At 40.9% G+C, this 17800-nt stretch overlaps 1 protein-coding gene across 7 annotated transcripts in view; it reads left to right on the top strand.

Moving 5' to 3' along the window:
* The first annotated feature begins 895 nt into the window (after positions 1-895).
* Positions 896-17800, top strand: part of dip2a (disco-interacting protein 2 homolog A) — a 77362-nt gene continuing 60457 nt past the window's right edge. For all 7 annotated transcript variants that reach the window (XR_005895369.1, XR_005895368.1, XM_041057170.1 and 4 more), the window contains exon 1: positions 896-1390. Coding sequence is in view for 5 of the 7 variants with exons in the window: in XM_041057170.1 (XP_040913104.1) it covers positions 1267-1390 (124 nt within the window). In the remaining 2 variants the exon portion in view is untranslated. The remainder of the gene's footprint in view (positions 1391-17800) is intronic.

The following is a 17800-nucleotide window of genomic DNA, read 5'->3' on the forward strand; positions in this document are numbered from 1 at the left end:
CAGCTTTGCAACTCCATTTAATCAATTCATCATTTTCAAGTGAAGATAATGAAAAAAAAATCAAACATTTTCTAGTTATAGCCTCTCAGATGTGAGAATTATCTGCATTTCTTTGTCATGTATCAGTGGAAACTGAATACCTTTGAGTTTTTAGACTTGACATCAAATGTTGACCTGGTCACCTTGGTATCTTGGAATTTACTATAATACATACATACAACATACAATGGACTACTTAAAAAAAATAATAAGCAGATTTATCAATAATGAAAGTTAATCCTTAGTGGCAGCCCTGCACTTCAGCTTCATTTAGCACTCCCCTATTTCAATGTCTTTTAGTATTTGTGTTCTATTTTAAAGGTTTCAACTTAAAATTTTCATTTAATTTCTTCCAAAAAAAAAAAAAGAAAAGAAAAGGAAAAAAAGCAAATCTAGCAATGAATATTGGAAGTCCTGGATACTATTTGGTATACTAACTGGCCACACTATGCTTTTGGAGGGCCATTAACCAGCTGATGATGTAATTATAACCTTACAATACTTTGAAGTTCTCCTTAGAGGTATTTTGAAATCACAGTGACTAACAGTGAATTATGAATCAGTTATTAATTTATTGGGTGACATCCACAAAATTACTGAACGCATTAAACACAAAAAATGCTCAACAGCACATTACTATCTGCCATGACGCTGCGTGTGCTTGTGCCACGCAGCAGCAGCACTGTGACTGTGACAGTAGGAGGCAGGCACGTTGTTTGTGGGCCAGCAGGAGGCAGCGTGCAGCGCTCCAGCGCGCACACATACACACACGCGAGTAGGCCCCGTGAACGCGCACGGTCGGGGCTGCTGTTGCTATGATGCAATGGCGACTGCGCCGTGGGAAGCGAGCGAGGAGTTGAATGAGTTCTCTCCACAGTTGAAGAGAAGCAGCCGCCGACAGTCAGGACGCCGACTGTGCCGAGGGACAGACAGCAGGCACGGAGACACAGGCAGGACCCTGTCATAGCACACTACATGGAAACACGCAGTCAGGTGTGTCTGCTAGCCTTGCAGCTAGCCGTGTCATGACGGTTGGAGAGATTTCTCACACATCTGTACGACGTTGCAGCGAGACGGGAGAAGCACCAACACCCTATTTGCCCTGTTTAGCCGAAACCAAGTGAAGAGGGATTGTTGTTTTTATTTTTATTTTTTCCCTTCCTGGTGTCTTCCTGTCCTCTTCACCTGCGACTCAGTGGACCTATACGTGCTTCGTATTGGATCGCCATGGCAGAGAGAACCTCAACCGGGCTGCTAACGATGATGTTGGAACCAACGCCGGCTGTCGCTATGACCCTGCCGGCGGAGGTCCGGGAGAAGCTGGCGGAGCTGGAGCTGGAGCTGTCTGAAGGTAAGTTGACAACAACATGTACACAAACTACCGCACCGTCAGGCCAAAGCGTTTCTCCTGCATGGGGTGAATTGAACAATGTTCATGTGTATGGCACCCATCAGAACCACCGCCCTTTATCTTGGCATGTTTGTAGACATGCCAGCATCATCGAAGCCCCTCTGCTACTACCAGAGTCCTTCCCAAAGCTGAACTTCTGCTCTAGTTTTCTCCTCATGTCTCTAAACTGCTGCAGCACAGAAACTTACTAAACTAAACTGGTCAATAGGTTGTACTGTTTCATTCCACGACTAATGAAAACAGGCTGTTCCCACTGGCCTGAAGTTTTAGATACCACACTCCAGATCCCACACTTGATCAGATGGCTGTCTGCCCTAACGTTAACAGCTGAGCTGACACACCCATACTGCTGTTGTATGGCTCTGTTTTTCACAGAAGTGAGTGTTTGTCCTTAGAAAAAGGAAACATAAGAACTAATACCCTTATAAATCTTTGCTGAAATTTTTGTTACAAGACTATGAATACAAATGGCCATTCTTATCTTGTCTGACCAGAGAACAGCTGTACAATAGATCTGTAACTGTACAACTTTAATTGTTGTAACTGGTGGCCACTCCAGAAGTCATCAGTTATGATTTAGAGGATATTGCATGGATATTTTACTAAACCATGGAATTAGAAGATCATTAGAAAAGTTGAAACTGTGAGGAATGTCTCCACAAGGCAACATAATCAGTTTTTTAAAAGTTAACCAATACCATTAGGATACATTATGAAATTTGCCTTGTAGACGCTCAGTGTTGCTGATATTGCTAATCTGTTCACTGGTACATGTGCAGGCACGTGCGTTTGTGCACAAGTATCCAAGTTTATGTACGCCTTGCTTGTATCCTCTGTTTGACCTTCCACTTGTACTTTGATTAACTTTAGCTTAAAAAGAGCAAAGAGAGGCTTCTAAGCATGGAGATTTTGCATCAGCAGGTTTACAACAAGTATTAAAAATAAATGTTCCAAACATCATAAGCCATAAGTTCAATCACTAAATTATCTTACATCTGAATTTGTATGGTCTTAATTTCAACACCAAACATTTACATCTGATTTTATGTATTTTTTTCCATTTTCAAGGTTCAAATGTTTTGATGGTTTGTCAAACCCAAAACCAACCTGAAGCTTACCTCTCTGCTGAGCCAAATATACAGTATTAAACGTTATACAGGCTACACTGATATATTTAAGAGAAGGTCCATTTATAAACTTTATAAACTATGTAAACTTTTTCAATATAGTTTTGTCTCCATGGAGCCCCATTTAAAAACCATTTGCTGGATTACCCCTATTTGTGCTACCTGTCAACTGAAACCTGCATGATTTGTCCAGAAAAACAGTCTTAAATTGGTTTTAATATTTGGTGCTAGAAGGACTAAAAATTTCTACTTCTGTTGAGTAGAAATCTTTGAATGCAGAGTTTCAGTGCACTGTAAATAGGGAAGATGGTGCTTATTTAAAAAAGACATTCTTTTGTTTTTTGTTAGTTCAGTGAGACTCATAGTTCATCTGTGTTCCTTTCTTTGAGCAGTTCTCACGTGGTGAAATTAAATTAATACAAATAAATGACCCACATTAGGTCTGGTTCGATTAGGGATTTGACCCCAGTGATCCCATTTCTTGCCTACTCTTGATAAAATCCCACCTATACAAGCCAATAAGTTTAGTCCTTGAAGTAACAGAATGCCTAGCTAATTTCTGCACTGAGTCTTTTCTTTCTCAATGTTAGCTGCCTGCTATAGCACCATACCAGGAGTAGGAATAAACCAAAGGTGCACGCTTTGATAAGCACATTAACTGCCACTGAGACCCCTAATGGGATAGACATATTTTCAGTAGCAGCTACCAAACCAATCTATATCTGTCCAGTTTCCTCTTCCTGCTCTCCACATGTCACATCCTGCCATGTTGAAGCTCTGATAGCTGTATCTCCCTGACTCTGTCGCCTTCTGCTTCTCTTTCTGGCTTTTCTTCAACTGACATACTCTATTGCCTATTTCCCGCTGTCTCTCTCTGTCTGTGCCTCTCACCAGGCTTCCTCACCTCCATATTTCCTCTATTTTCTCTCTGATCAAACAGGAGAATGCCATTCTCTTTTGGGGAAAAAAGAAATCAACATCTTTTTTCACTCTCAGATCCTATTCCTGCATGCTGTCGTGAACTCTTCACCTCATGCTGATGCCCTTTGGTAGCTTCCCCATCGCATCCTGTCTCAGGATAGAATAGACGACCCGTTTTATTGAAAGGAGATGAGAGCCTGAGAATCCTGCAAGTTTTGTACCCTTCTCAGTGAGCTCTTCTCACAGGGATTTAATGTCAGGCATGTCTGTGTCCCTCAGAGACACATCTCGGTTTTTAGTGTACTTGAGTGTGTCAGTAGGTGTGTGTAAGTGTGCAGGAACTCTGTATTATTCATGAAGTTAAAAAGCTATGTCATGTATGTTTTCTTAAGCAATTTAGCCACAAAAGCCATTGGAATAACATGAGATTGAGACAGTCCAGCAGCTCAGCTAGATAATGTTCCAGCATCAGCAGCTTAGGCCTGCTGATGTGTGAAGTAAACAATCTGTGCGCTCCTATTGTGGATATAATAAATAGTTTTTCCTCAAGAGATTAATTTATTTTAATTTTCTCTTGTGTTTTTATTTGTGACTTTGGGCCTGTCTTGTGAAGCAGGATTACTAAATAATCTGGATACCTTCACTGAGTAAAACCTGGAATTGCTTTACATGTGAAAAACTGACTTAAAGTAAGTAAAATATCTGCTCCAGGTTTTAAAGACAGTCAAAATCACCCATAAAGCTTTAGTATTCTTCCATAGTATTCAATATACTTAATTAAATAAGCAACAACCCCCCCCCCCCCCCCCCCAAAAAAAAAAAACCATCAGGCATTATTTGTTAAAGGAGAATATATGTTTTTAGGGCCTTTTAATCAGTTTAGTTGTGGAGCTAGCTTGGTAATTATGCCTTGTGAGATGTGCTGCTTTGGATTTTCCCGACAGTGCTTGTAGACTGAATTTCCTCCTACCAAATTCTACCCATCATAGTTATTGGAAGGGACCTGTGTTATTTCTCAGCTGACCTGGATGCAGATAAGTGGTCAAAAGATGGGGCATAAAGGAGGGCAAGAAGATGGATGATCCCCATTATCTCCCGCAAGGAGGACAGAGGGAGAGACGTGTCTGCTGAGTAATTCATAGGCTTACTCTATCATTCCCTGGTTTTCTTCCCTCCTCCTCTGTTTGCTCTCTAAACCCTCTGATTACAAAGTCATTTTTAGTCCAGTTCTGGGGTTTGCTGGGAAACTGCCAAACCCCTGGTCGGCTATTATGCTTGTTTTGCCTGCTCCCATTCAGTAAACATTTACAGAGGAGCAAGGAAGGTTTTAGGGTGCTTTAAGCGTTGTCTGGCTTGTGTTTGGTCATTTGGATTCATTGAAAAAATGAGTAGCAAGTAGCAAGTTTGGTGTGTGTGTATGTGTGTGAGGTGTTTGGAAGAAGAGCCACCAGCAAAAATGTGGCTACTATGTTTTGCAAATGCGTAATGATAGTGTTCCGTATAGTGACGCTGAATGTCCAGTTAGTTTAATGAGACACTGTTTTCATTTGTTCTTGTTCTTATCTCTATCTTAGTATCTGCTGCTGCAGTGACCCAATTTCCCCACGGAGGTCATTAAAGTTTCACCTTTGCTAAGTGATTAGATGAGGTGAGACTTTTCTCACTGCAGACCTGCAGGTAAAGAGGCTACCAGTCAGCATGCTGGCAAGTGGAAACTGTAGTAATGAGATGGTGATGATTAAACTTGCTTGTCAGTCTCTGGCACTGACGGGATTTTGACTGTGTAATGATCAGTGGTGTGTATCTTATTGCTGTTTAATGTTTGTAACCCCACTGTAACAGCAAATGTTTTCCAACTAGTGCTGTACAGGTAAAAGCTGTACAGTCACTATCTCAATGTGTGGCTTTTGCAATCTCATACTACAGATCGCCTTGCTCATGCAAATTCTGCAGTATTTGCATTAGCAAGGTGATCTGTTGCATCAGAACAAGAGCCTGTAATTTCTCCATAAACTGCAATGGTGAAGACTACAGTACGCCACATAATAAAGTGTGTACCAGAAAGAAGAGAAACTAAAACTAATCGAATGTGAGTGCTAGAAAGTTAACAAGTAGGTGATGAGAAAACAAGAACAGTCGGAAAAAGTTGCTGCCATGTCAAACCTTTTCAGTTTCACAGATGATGATAACATTCAAAATCACATACATTTTGACACTGAGACTTGACCACAAAGACACTGATATCACAGCTTTAATACTGTGCATCACCATACCTGGCAAACTCAGTCACAAAGTGACCTCAGCTAAAATTCACTACATTGTAGAAGCAACTTGTTAATAACTCTTAACACAATATGTACAAAAGAAATTGAATATCAATAGTTCCTGCTTCGCAGACACTCATTTTATAGACCACTTCCCAAAATGCATGTGTGCTAAAGGCCTATTTTCCTCAGATATTCCTTGCAAGGTATGACTTTTCATCCAACAGTAGCACCACACAATAATGTGTTTTATAGGCATACTAGGTGGGGTTAGTGGATAGGTTTGGTGGCCAGCACTTTCATAAAACTTCTTTTTGGAAAGTATGAGTGTACAGGAAACCCCGGTTCTGGTCCTGACTCATTCCTCTCTGTGGTCACTTATTCTCACCACAAACTCATGAAGAAAGAACTTCCAGTGGGTTCACCCAATGAGTTCAGCCTATTGTTGAGCAAAACCAAACATTTGATGAATGCCGAATAACATTCTGTGTTAAGAGCTTTTAGAAACATGTAGGATTCAGGGCGATTACAGAGGGGACTTTGTACATGGCTGCTGGTTAGCTCTGCAATAGGATCCAAAGGAGAAGAATGTTGAGCCTTGGAGCAAGCTAGCTGGACGCTGTAGCTGCTATAAAGTCCAGTTCGGAGATAAAGAAGCAGCTATGCCGTGCCCCTGCCGTCGTGGAGGATAGAACGTGGAGGGTCATAAATATTTCAAGGGTGTGCCTCAGAGCAGACGAGAGCCTCAGATTCTTTTGCTGCTCTCATATGCTTCTGCCTGTATATATGAGTCTGTGCACATGTATGTGTGTGCATGATTAGTTGTCAGTACATTTACTGTTTTTGTTGTGTCTCCAGGTGCTTTGTTGAGGTGCTCCTTTCCATCTGTGAAGTACAAACCACAGAGCTGCGTTTCATTTTAGTGATATCCACTAAAATGCCTGTTATTGTCCTGGCAATTCACTTCGTTTCTCTGTGCTGTAGGTCCTGGCTGTTTGTTTTCTTTACAGTACTCTTCAACATCCTGTCTCTGTTTTCATAAGAGTCATGAATTTTTAATGGATTGCAACGTGGGAATGTAATATTTAGAAATATGTCTTTTCTTCCTTTATTTATTCAAGCGTGAATTAGTCTACAGAGTAACAGTTCCACTGGCAAGGTACTTTTGGTGTTCCCCTTTTTCGTTTTAGAATAGGTCATTTATGTTGTCATGTTGCTGGTAATCATTGTGAGTAATGATTATATCATTATCAGTGGATTTTTTTTCTATTTGTTCTGAAACACAAATGTTCTTTCCCCCTCTTTGCGTGCATTCCAAAAATATGTCAGCAAGACATTTCACTCTATTTCAGTGGATTCAATCAAGGGACACTGACTTATTGCTGCTATTTCAGCAGGGTTTTATCGTACTGCTGTTGCTGTGGTTATTGCTGGGGTTACAGTTGATGGCAGAAATCAATTCTCGTTTTGATTACACTACCACACTTGTACAGTCCACAGCTTGTGACAGACACTGCTATTTTCCTATGTGCTGTGTAAGGAAGAAGAAAAGCTTAAAGTCCCTGTAAATGAGGATCTTACTCTTTGCAACAGTGAAGCCTGAATGGCATGTACTGCCTTTCGTTACTGTCGTCAGACATGGACCCTTGTTAACTGTACTAGACAGTTAGCCATAAAATGAATTTAGCACAGCCTAAGGTAAATCAATTCCATAATGCCATGATGCCATCATTTTTAAGGGCATCAGTCAATGGACAATTTCAACCGGTCCATTAATGTGCTGGAAAAACAAATGAACAGAGATGATTACTATCTGCATTTATTTTGAGTATTGTCAATTAAATTTGACTGCTGACCACATTATATCAAAGCATCTGTCAGATTGTTATGTGGGTAATAAATTAATTGAAGGCCCAGATCATGGATGAGGGGCCAGTGCTCAATCCTTTCAAGTCATTTTAGAATTTCTTTCTCTTATAACACAGTTTTCTATTACTTCAGCTGAATTGGGGGGGGGGGGGGGGGGGGGGTTATGCTGTAGGTGTGTTTGGTAGCACTTTCTTTACAACTTTATAGTTTCTTCATTTTCATGGGTGCCAGGTCCTGTGTCTTCGGTGCTATTGGTTCCACTGTCCTTGTTGCGAGAGAGAGGTGTCATATGTAGTGGACAGCAGGGCAGTTCAGTGGGCGCTGGTGCCAGGGAGATCTGCTGACCAAACAAGCCACATGCCCCTGTTCAAGGACACATTGCCAAGTTCACTCTGCTCTGTGCACCACATTCTTGTGCCCAGCAAGGCTTTTATTATGCATCCATCAGCTTTCTGGAGTAAATTCTCCTCTGCCCATTCACCTGGCTGTCTGTGTATCTTTGATTGCTCTGTGCCCATCTGGTGGAGTCAGATGCTTAGCATGAGAGGTGGATGGCAGCAAAGGAACCCCCCCCAGGCAACACCACAGCTCAATCTGGACTCTCTTTGGCCCAATCACTGGAATAGTGGAAAATCACATGCAGAGGCCTCTTCAGATAGCAGATTTCACTCTATATGCTGTGAATTACAAATCTAATAGATAAAGAACTGGATCTGGGAGTGTCTTTTCTATTATCAGTGTTTCATATAGTAGGCTCACTGCATTTGTACTGCAGTGTTTTCAAGGTACAGAGTGAATTGCTTACAGAGGACGGGTTTCAGGGCTGAGGCTATTGAGCTGTGCAGGGATCCTTTATACACAGTTTTCCTTTATACAAGGTTTTCAGAGTCTGAGGCAAAAAAAAAAAATCATCATTAGTCCTTCATTGCATTTCTTTCTTTCTATTTATTTCTCTGTCATAGCTGATCTTAATTCTTCTTGCTTAATATTTGACTTATGCATTTATAACTGAAACATAATAGACACTGCCAGATAGCATAGCTGTACTAACAACTTACCCATATGCCCTTTCACAGTGTTATGTTATGCTAGTGTTCTGCATGCCTGTAGTGTTAGTGTGATAATTTTTATTCACATAATCATAAAGAGTAGAACTTAACTAGTAATATTACAGCATTTTGAACCATCAAGCTGCTCTGACTGTTATTTCTGCCATTGCTGTTTTGGCTCCCTATTCACAAGTCAGCCCTTAATTGTTAAAAGCTGTCAGGCTGATGATAAAAGCTGCAAATGTGGAACCACATCAAGAGGCATCACAGAAGCTCCTGATTATTTATCAAATCATCTGCTGGATCTTGTCAGGCAGCGTTGATTTTAATGCTGTTTGGGATCCCAGTGAAGCTGCCAATGACAATGAGTTTTGGCAGTGTTTAATTAAAATGTGTAATGATAATTCATTCCAGAGAGGTGGTGTAATGATGCACTGGTCAGGGCCATCAACACCTATTAGCTTCTCTTGACCCTCTCTAGCCGGGAGCTCTCAGAGGTCAGCTTGAACAGCATGACAGGACAGTGTAGTCCACTAAACTTAGCCCTAACAGCAGCTGGTCAACAAGCAGCCCTCAGTGAATGTATGGAGGAAGCGCTAGAAAGGGCAACTTCTTAAGAAACTGAGATTTACTGGGAAAAAAAGCAGTAGCAGCAGCAAAAGAGTATAGCAAGGCTGCTTTACTTAGAGTGTATAAAGTAGGCCAGAAAATACATAGTTCTGATTGTGTGTCTCTTTGTTGCCAAGGGCAATGCTCAACTACCCTGCTATGACTACAGTGTAACATCACTAGAAAAGGTTTGGACTTTTTTGAAACTTAGAAGTTGGGGGAAAAAACAGCAATGAGACCAAAAAGATGTGTGAGAAGACCTTAAACAAGTTTTGAATTTTTTGTTCATTCAATCAATGTCTAGGCCTACTCAGGTGTGATGTGCAGATCAAAGACAAACAGGGCTCTTTGTACCAGCAGCACGCTGCATTGTGAGCCTTCCTGGTGGAAAACAAACAGACAGAAAATGTCTGGAATGTGCCGTGACCTATCAACTTAACCGTGAGGAGAGGGGTTCCTAAATCCCCACCGCTGCTGGAGGGCACGACTACACACAACAAACATGCACATAGCATAGCAGGTTGTCCCAGCCTTTTAAAAGAACAAGGCCAAGTTGCCCCCTCCCTCCTTACCTTAGTCCCTTAGGTGTTCCAGTAGAATATAGGAGGGAAGGAACAGAGACAAACTGAGGTTTTTTTTTTTGTTTTTTTTTTTGTAGTGGAGCTAAAGCCAGACTTTTTTTTTTTTTTTTTTAGATATAAAACTTAACTTGGCAGACTCAACTCACATACCAGAAAATGTGTTTTCAGCCTGTGTGCACTGAGCAAGCAGACAGTTCTAGGTGAGCTCTGCTGCTGTTCCTCTCCAGAGACTTTTTCCAGTGTGTTATTCAGCAGGTACCTGTATAGCCAGAAAGAAAGGAACGACACAAAGCAAGGGCAAGTTAGGACTTCCTTTAAAGCTCCTAAGGCATAACTGACAAATTGCGAAGACTCTTTCAGGATTTGACAATAATGTCTTAAGAGAAAAGTTGTAAATCACCTCAATAAACATCCGAGCTGTTTTTTTTAAGACTGTTTCCTTTCTGAGTCTGTGCTTCGTGCTGCATTTAAGAGCTGGTGTATATACAGTTGGAGCACCTTGGGTGAAAAAAATACCTTGGCTTTAAAAATGTATGCCTTTTCCAACATGGCAGAGTCAGCACCATACAAGTAGGAGATGAAGGTACAACTGAAGTGACTAGTAATTAATATTAATTAATAAGCTTGTGGATAATGTCACAAAAGCAGTTAAATGATAATTTTGGTTTATTACAACATGGGTCTGATTTTTGCAATTTTGGCCTTCTATTGGTAAAAATGACTTTGTACTCACCAGTTTAATTGCTGAGACGTGAGAAGGCAGTGGTGAAATCACTACAATGAAGTTGGCTGGTGTCTATTATACAGATTTAAACAAACCCCGGGTTGACCATGTTCATTTGGAAGAGAAAGCGAAGGCATCCTGTAAAATTATCACCCACACTATCCACAAACCATCATCACAGCTCAAGGAATATGTGGCTTAACTGTTTGCTTGTTTACGACCTGTCTGATCATCAGACTGCTCCTGTGTGTTCATTATCAATAGAGATGATTGCCTCAGGTACTAACATGAGACCCAAGTTGTAATAAACTGAAATTATCCATTAATTTTGAAGTCAGGAGATAAAGATATTCAAAAACACAATGTTCAGGAGGAGAAATCCTTCGTACTGCTCCTTCAGCTAACATAACACTCTGCCATTAACTGTCTGAGTGTGTGCCTGATAAATTGTGATTGGGAATCATTGAATATCAGCTTCCTTTGTTAACCTCACAGAGCTCCTCAGCCATGAAATAAGAATACAATAATAGACTGAGACAGGCGCCCCACCCCTCTTGACCATTTTGCTTACCTTCTGAAGATTGGGATGCAGTGGGTGATGAGAAACAATTTCTTGATCAAAGCACACTTAGAGGTTTTTACTGAGCAGATTAATGTTATTCCACCTGGCCTCTGTACAGCCTTCACTTATGTTCTTTGTATTCCTCCGTAGCTGTGAAAAGATAACTAAAACCATGTCTACTTCTCTGTAAATCTGCCATGCTTTCAGCGGCTTTTTATAGTAAGGCAGGAGTTACTATCTAAGGAGATTGCATCCAATCTCCATTCCTGAGTAATGATGTATAGATGTGGTTTCTCTTACAAAGTGAATTCAAAGTCTAAAGTAATCGCCGTGATATTTTCTCTGGCACTACCACTAACACAGATGTTTTTGCTGATAAGGAGTTCAGAGAGGAGTGTGTGGTGTTGAAGTCTTTTCACTCTGGACTGTAGCTGAAGAACTTTTCTGAACCAAGCTTCTTACCTTTAAATTGCATTCAAACCCCCCACCCTCAAAAGCACCACATGTTTGTGGTAACTATATGTACTGATCTGTGTACAGTATATGGCTTCTGAATTCTTTGATGAAATACACCTTTTTCTCACTGCACCAAGCACAGCTTTTCTGCATGTCAACGCACAGTTTGAACAACCTTTTTACACAGTGTTACTTGTGGAATCCCAGGCGCTTGGGGAGGAACAATGGCACAGATACAACTTTAAGCTGACCTGTAATCTAATATAACACACACACACGCACGTCACGTCTCTGTGCTCCTACTCACAACATTCTTGACACAGAGGTCACAGTCCTCTGCAGCCTGCGGTTGATGTTCGTGGCTCGTGGTCGACTCGCCCCATGACAACAGTCGTAGCAAATCTCAGAGGTCTGTTCTCCATTCCTAGCATCCCCTCTCTGTCGTCTCCTTTGTCTTTGGCCAAGGAACTCATTAGCCAACCGAGCACAAGACCCCGACCTTCCACAAACTCGTCATTTTCTACTTAACATGAAGCATTTCAGAGAATTTAGTAAACATTTGTGTTTTTGTGTGGGAGTATTGGTCTCTCTCTGTGTGTGAGTCTTTATTTGTCTGTGTTTGACTCTGAATATGCAGACTGGTGTCTGTTGTCTGCGGGGGTGGGTTTCTGGGTGATAATTTTTACATCATCACATCAGTACCAATATAATAGATTTATAATTTTAGTGTAGAAATGTTTTACTGTCTTGCTTTTTTCCATCCCTAGGAGGACACAAGTTGAACATTGTGCATGTTGCTGTTGCTGTACTACATGGAAGCATTCCCACATTTTTTAGTAACCAGATCTTTGTTTTAAAGTTGCTTGAGGGCGTGTTGTGCTAATCTGCTGTATCTCTCAGCCATAATCAATGAAGCAGCAGTGGGATATGTTAGCTCATGATTCAACATTGTCAATAAGTGCAGTGAACCAAAATATACCGCCCATGCCGACTCCACCCTGTCTGTCATTAGGAGAGAGAGGAACAGTCAAGTCTGAAATGCCAACAAGTGGCAGATAGCTGCTGGCAGGCTCTCCTAATGTGTCATGCCCCTGATGACACACACACACACTTGAGTGCAAACTTTCTCCTGGGGCTTACTACTGCAGCCTCCAATTCTTGGCTTAATTGGCAATTGTGTGGTGTGTGTATCTGTGTGCGTGTATATGTGAAGTGTGTAAGCCATATGACCTGAAAATCAGAACGCTAACCCATGACAGAGTTGCAGCTTCCTTGTCCTCTCCATGTTATCTAATTTGATGAGTCAAACTGAATTAAATTTTACTGCTGTTGTGGTCAGACCAGGCCTATATTTAGCTATCAACATTAAATCAGAGTACTCTGGTGACCAGGTGACTCTACTTAATGCAGAGGGAGGAGGGTAGTAGGAGGGAGATGAGTTCCTGCACAACTGCCATGTTCAATGAAAATCAGTAGGACTAAAGTGGGAAGGATTTACACAACAAAGGCTTGGTTTCAATGCAGAGAGCACAACTATTACAACTGAATCCTGTAATTCATGCTGGTTCTCAACGTGAGCAGTTCCTTTTTTGCTACTCTTTTGACTATTGAATATTGTGCTTTCTGAAACATTTTTCTATGTTTGCCTTTTGTGAATATTTCAATGAATGTCATGTTTACTAGACTAAGCAGATGAAAATGTACTGAAAAAGAAAATGTCAGTGAGGTAAAACAGTCATTTTCTTTTGGAAAATGACGTGCCTTTTCATGTCAACTCCAGACTTGCAGTTTGGTGTGGTTTTCTGAGGTCAAAGCCAGTGCTTCCAAGTCAGATCTATAAAGAGTTTTATTTACATGTCTGTCCAAAGGGTCAACTGAAGGAGGAGAAAAAAGGGAGGGGGAATAAAGGAGGAGTGGGAGGCCTGGATTTAAATTTTCCCTTACACAGAAACAGCTGGAGTATGTCAGACCTTGGGGAAATCAGCATTTACCAGTTATTCATGTTACTTGCTTTTAACCTGCGTGTACCAGATTAAAATGCTTTACATGATTTGTATGCTTTGCCATATAAACACAGGGAACATTAGCAACAATCACAGGAAACTCTTTTGAGACTTTAGTTTTTCAGGATGACTTACCCCTGATGACAGTTATCCTGGTGCAGTAAATACCTCAGTTTAGAGGTTTAACAAATGCTAAGAATTAAGGCTATGTATTCACAAAATTGGATCCTTAAATGATGAGTTTGCCCACGAGAAGCAGTCACTGTCAAAAAATGTGGAGCCTGTGTAGCGTTTTTGAAAAGCAGTTCACAATCACAGTGTTTTCTTGTAGATGCCTATTGATTTAGCCTCGCAGCGCAGTAGAAATACATTATTTCTGGGTCATCACGGCAACAGTAGAGCTGACACACCTTATTTCCCTAGTTAGACTATTGGAAATATCATTCATTCATTCATTCATTTTCTACCACTTAATCCATCAGGGTCGCGGGGGAGCTGGAGCCTCTGTCGGAAATATTCTTTATTAAAAGCACTTGCTATGTAATGGCTTTATGTGGCAGTTACTGCAACATTCAAAATAAAAGGCACACTTTTTGCATTTTGTTGATTTGATCTTTTTTTATTTGATTCCCTCCCAAAGGAATTTACAAAGAGGCATGCAAATAAAAATCATTACTAATAATTCCAACATCTGAATTTATTCCACTCATTGTCGCTTTTGTCCTCTTGAAGAGTTGTGAAGATGAACTGTCTACAGGCCTCAGCAGGGCTGTCCTCAAGGCCTTGACCTCTTACCCAGCGTTACTGATGCCGCATCAGGATGAGTGCTGTATCCCCTGCGCGGTCACAGAAGACAAATGATAGGCCAATGCAGAACTTCAGCACGGCTGCCATCAATCTGCACTTTCTCTTTTGGGCAAAAGGAATTGGCCCCTGGCTGCAGACCAAGTGCTACTGCCTCTGTCTGCCTATAGCCGATCATCTGGGACCACTGACTCTGCTGTGTATTTTTCGCCCTTGGCAGGCTTTGCACATGTACATGTGTGCACATTAATACACACAGATCCCCCCCATCCCCCTTTCCCTCGTGTCACAGCCTGTTTGTTGAGTTAGGCTGTGGGTTTGGCCTCTGGCTTACATGTGTGAGAGGATAAGTGCAAAAGCAGACCCTGTCTGTCTCCTTCTCTGGAACTGACCATTTATTCCTGTTCCCAGTCTTTTTTTTTCTGTAAGCAGTGGTGGAGGCCTAGAGCACTGAGTACCTTTCTCAGTGAAAAATGCTATTACAAGACTTAGCCAGGACAAGAGTTTGTTTTTGTCTTGGAATCAACTTCACTTGTTTTTGAAGTATCAGCTCCCAAGTTAAACCCCACCCTTAGCAATCCAATACTGGTTCCATAAATAAGGGATATTTTGTCTGGTTCATTGGACTAGTATTTATTAATTGCATTTTTTCAAATGTTTGTTTTAAAACAATATGTTACAGAAGTTCATACATTCCTGTGGTGAGTTCATGACAAACCTTTGGCTAGATCCTCAAGAATGACCAGTAATTCCTGAGGTTTAAATTTAACCTATTTAGTTCACCACTTGCATTTTGTTTACTGTATAAGAACAGTTCACACAGTGCCAGGGTGTCAGTCCCGCTATAGTGAAATTTAACTGACTTAGAAATAGTCTGTTTTCTAGCACTCATTAAGTTACTTATGCAGTCTAAGATTAATCCATCTCTTGCTCCGAGCAGGTTGAAACTATTACTAAGAATCTTTTGCAAATATTTGAATCAAGTCTGTTTATATGCAACTTCAAAAAGCGAAATCCCAAGGGACCTGCATGAAACTCTTTAATTTCCCTCCTGAGACTGAGGCTTCACCACGTTAGCTTATGGAGGCCGATTAGCCTCCAGTGTTGTTGGCAGACAGTATCATCTGCCTAGTGTTACTGAACAAAGGCCCTGTGAACAATATCACCACAACTGACTCTCTCTGACTTATCTTCCACATGTCCCGGGCGAACGTTGAGCAGCCCTGCCACTGCCTTGTCCGAGGGCCTGCCTGACTTTGAATTGTGGGCTTATGTGGAATGTAGGGCTGGGAGGGTTTTGAGAAATTTTAGAACAGCCGTATTATTCAGTTGTTTTCCCCATGTACAGGGAAGCAGTGCGAGCTGGCAGAGTACCTCAGGAAGCTGGTGAAACCGACCTCAGGGTGTTGTCTGTTTGACAGACGTGAGCAAACAAGCCCCTGTGCTTGCCGCTGTTCTGTTTGTTTGCTTGTTTGCATGATATAACACCCATCCTCTATCATAGATCCGTGTGATTGCATACTTGCAAAATGTGAATGCCGAGTTATTTCTCTGAAGGTACACACCAAAGCTTTGAAGTAGCATGTTTGTTAGAATAAAGGTTAGCTTCAGGACATGTTTGGTTTCTCTGAGGCACACTGCTGCATGTTACTGCAGCAGAGATGTTCTGTTGCTGTCAGCTGTCGATACCTTTATTTCTCTGTCTCTCACATTTACAGTTAAAAGAGCATGAAGCTAACCTTACATCACCCTAGGCTGATATCTACTGTATTTTTTTTCTGGGTTTTGTTTCTTTTTGTTGGCCTGTCAGATTCCTCACTGAGAGGCTCACTCAGGGGTTTGACCACTGACAATAAGGCTGGAGGTTTCAGTGGGGAGGATATTGATTGGGGAGCAAGAAGATGGAGAAGCAAAGCGGAAAACCGAATGAGGGAGACTGTGAAAAAGGGAGTAATGGCAGTGCAGGAAGATAGCAGGAGCTGCTGAGTGACAGAGTGATAAAGTACATAACGGAACAAAGGATGAGAGTGTGAAGGTTGGAATAATAAGAGAATGTCTCCTCAAGAGACACAAGACAGCAAGAGGTTTACCATGAGTATATAGAGAGACAATGTAAAGTTGTCTCCAGTGAGAGATTTTGTGATTATTTTATCCAAAAACAGTTTCTTATTTTATTCCAGAAAAGTTTACATATGACATTATATATCATTGTTGAAATTATATTTATATGCACTGATAAAGATTTTTATCCATGTTACTCACTCCTTGCTGTAGCCTCTACTGTAGCCTGTACTGTAAGCTCAGCCATTATATTTGATGAAGCTGAACATACTGAAATATTCCTGCTGGACTTACTCACTTTCTTACAAGTTGGAAGGTAAAGATTATGTGTGCAATAGCTTCAATGTACCTTCAAAAGTGGTAGATTTTTATAGACAGTAAAACAATACCAAAACATCTGTATCACAAATCATAAATCACTATTACTGAACAAATCACTAAAACCTCACGTCTGTCTTTGGCTAGTTGATTCCTACTCAAGCAAAGCTCTCATTGGGCCTCTGCTAAGTAGGAAAAGGAGCTAAAAACTAAACAAATTATGTTTGAATAATTTACTCTGTTTTCAGAAAACAAATTTGAATATGATTCATAGGTTTGTATGCTCTAGAACCAGCTGAGACAAAGGGCCATTTTAATCGTTATCTAAAATCAGGAAAAAGCAAATTGAACTGATGGTCTCTACACACGACAGCAATATCCTGTGGTGTTTCACAAGACTGGAAGATTTGTGAGAAAAAGGGTTGAATTCCTTTGTGGTTCATCAGTTACTGTACATTGTGTATCATTATACAGTTGATATAGAGGTGTATGTTTTACAGACTAGGCCTTCAGGCTGTGTCAGCTATGGGATAGGCAGTTACAGGTACAGTATGTGCCAATGAACGAAGATGAGAAAGATGATCTCGAAGCAATGCTGAGAAGCTCATCTCACTGTAAAATGATCAGGCTGTAATAAATCCCTCAGCTTGATGGTTAAATTACCTCAGCCAGCAAGTGGTTGTGATAGAGCTCATTTACACATGGTCACAGATGAGAGGATCCAGCAGGGTTTTTTGATGCTAACATCAGATGTTAAACTGAAATAAAGTCTATGTCTATGAGTCTGTGCTAATGTGAAAAGAAATTGATACATTTTCAACAAACATATATTTAACAAATGTTTCATTAGGTCTTTTAAGCTTCAGGGAAAAAGACAGGGCATAGTGTTACATTAGATGGAGAAAAAACACATATTAAATGAGTGGATGGGCTGTTTAAATCGTCATCTAGTAACTACATCAATGACAAGATGAGATGGGCCAGAATCTGTGTGATTCAGTT

Source organism: Toxotes jaculatrix, chromosome 15, assembly GCF_017976425.1.
Source record: "Toxotes jaculatrix isolate fToxJac2 chromosome 15, fToxJac2.pri, whole genome shotgun sequence".
In the NCBI taxonomy this organism is placed as follows: domain Eukaryota; kingdom Metazoa; phylum Chordata; class Actinopteri; family Toxotidae; genus Toxotes; species Toxotes jaculatrix.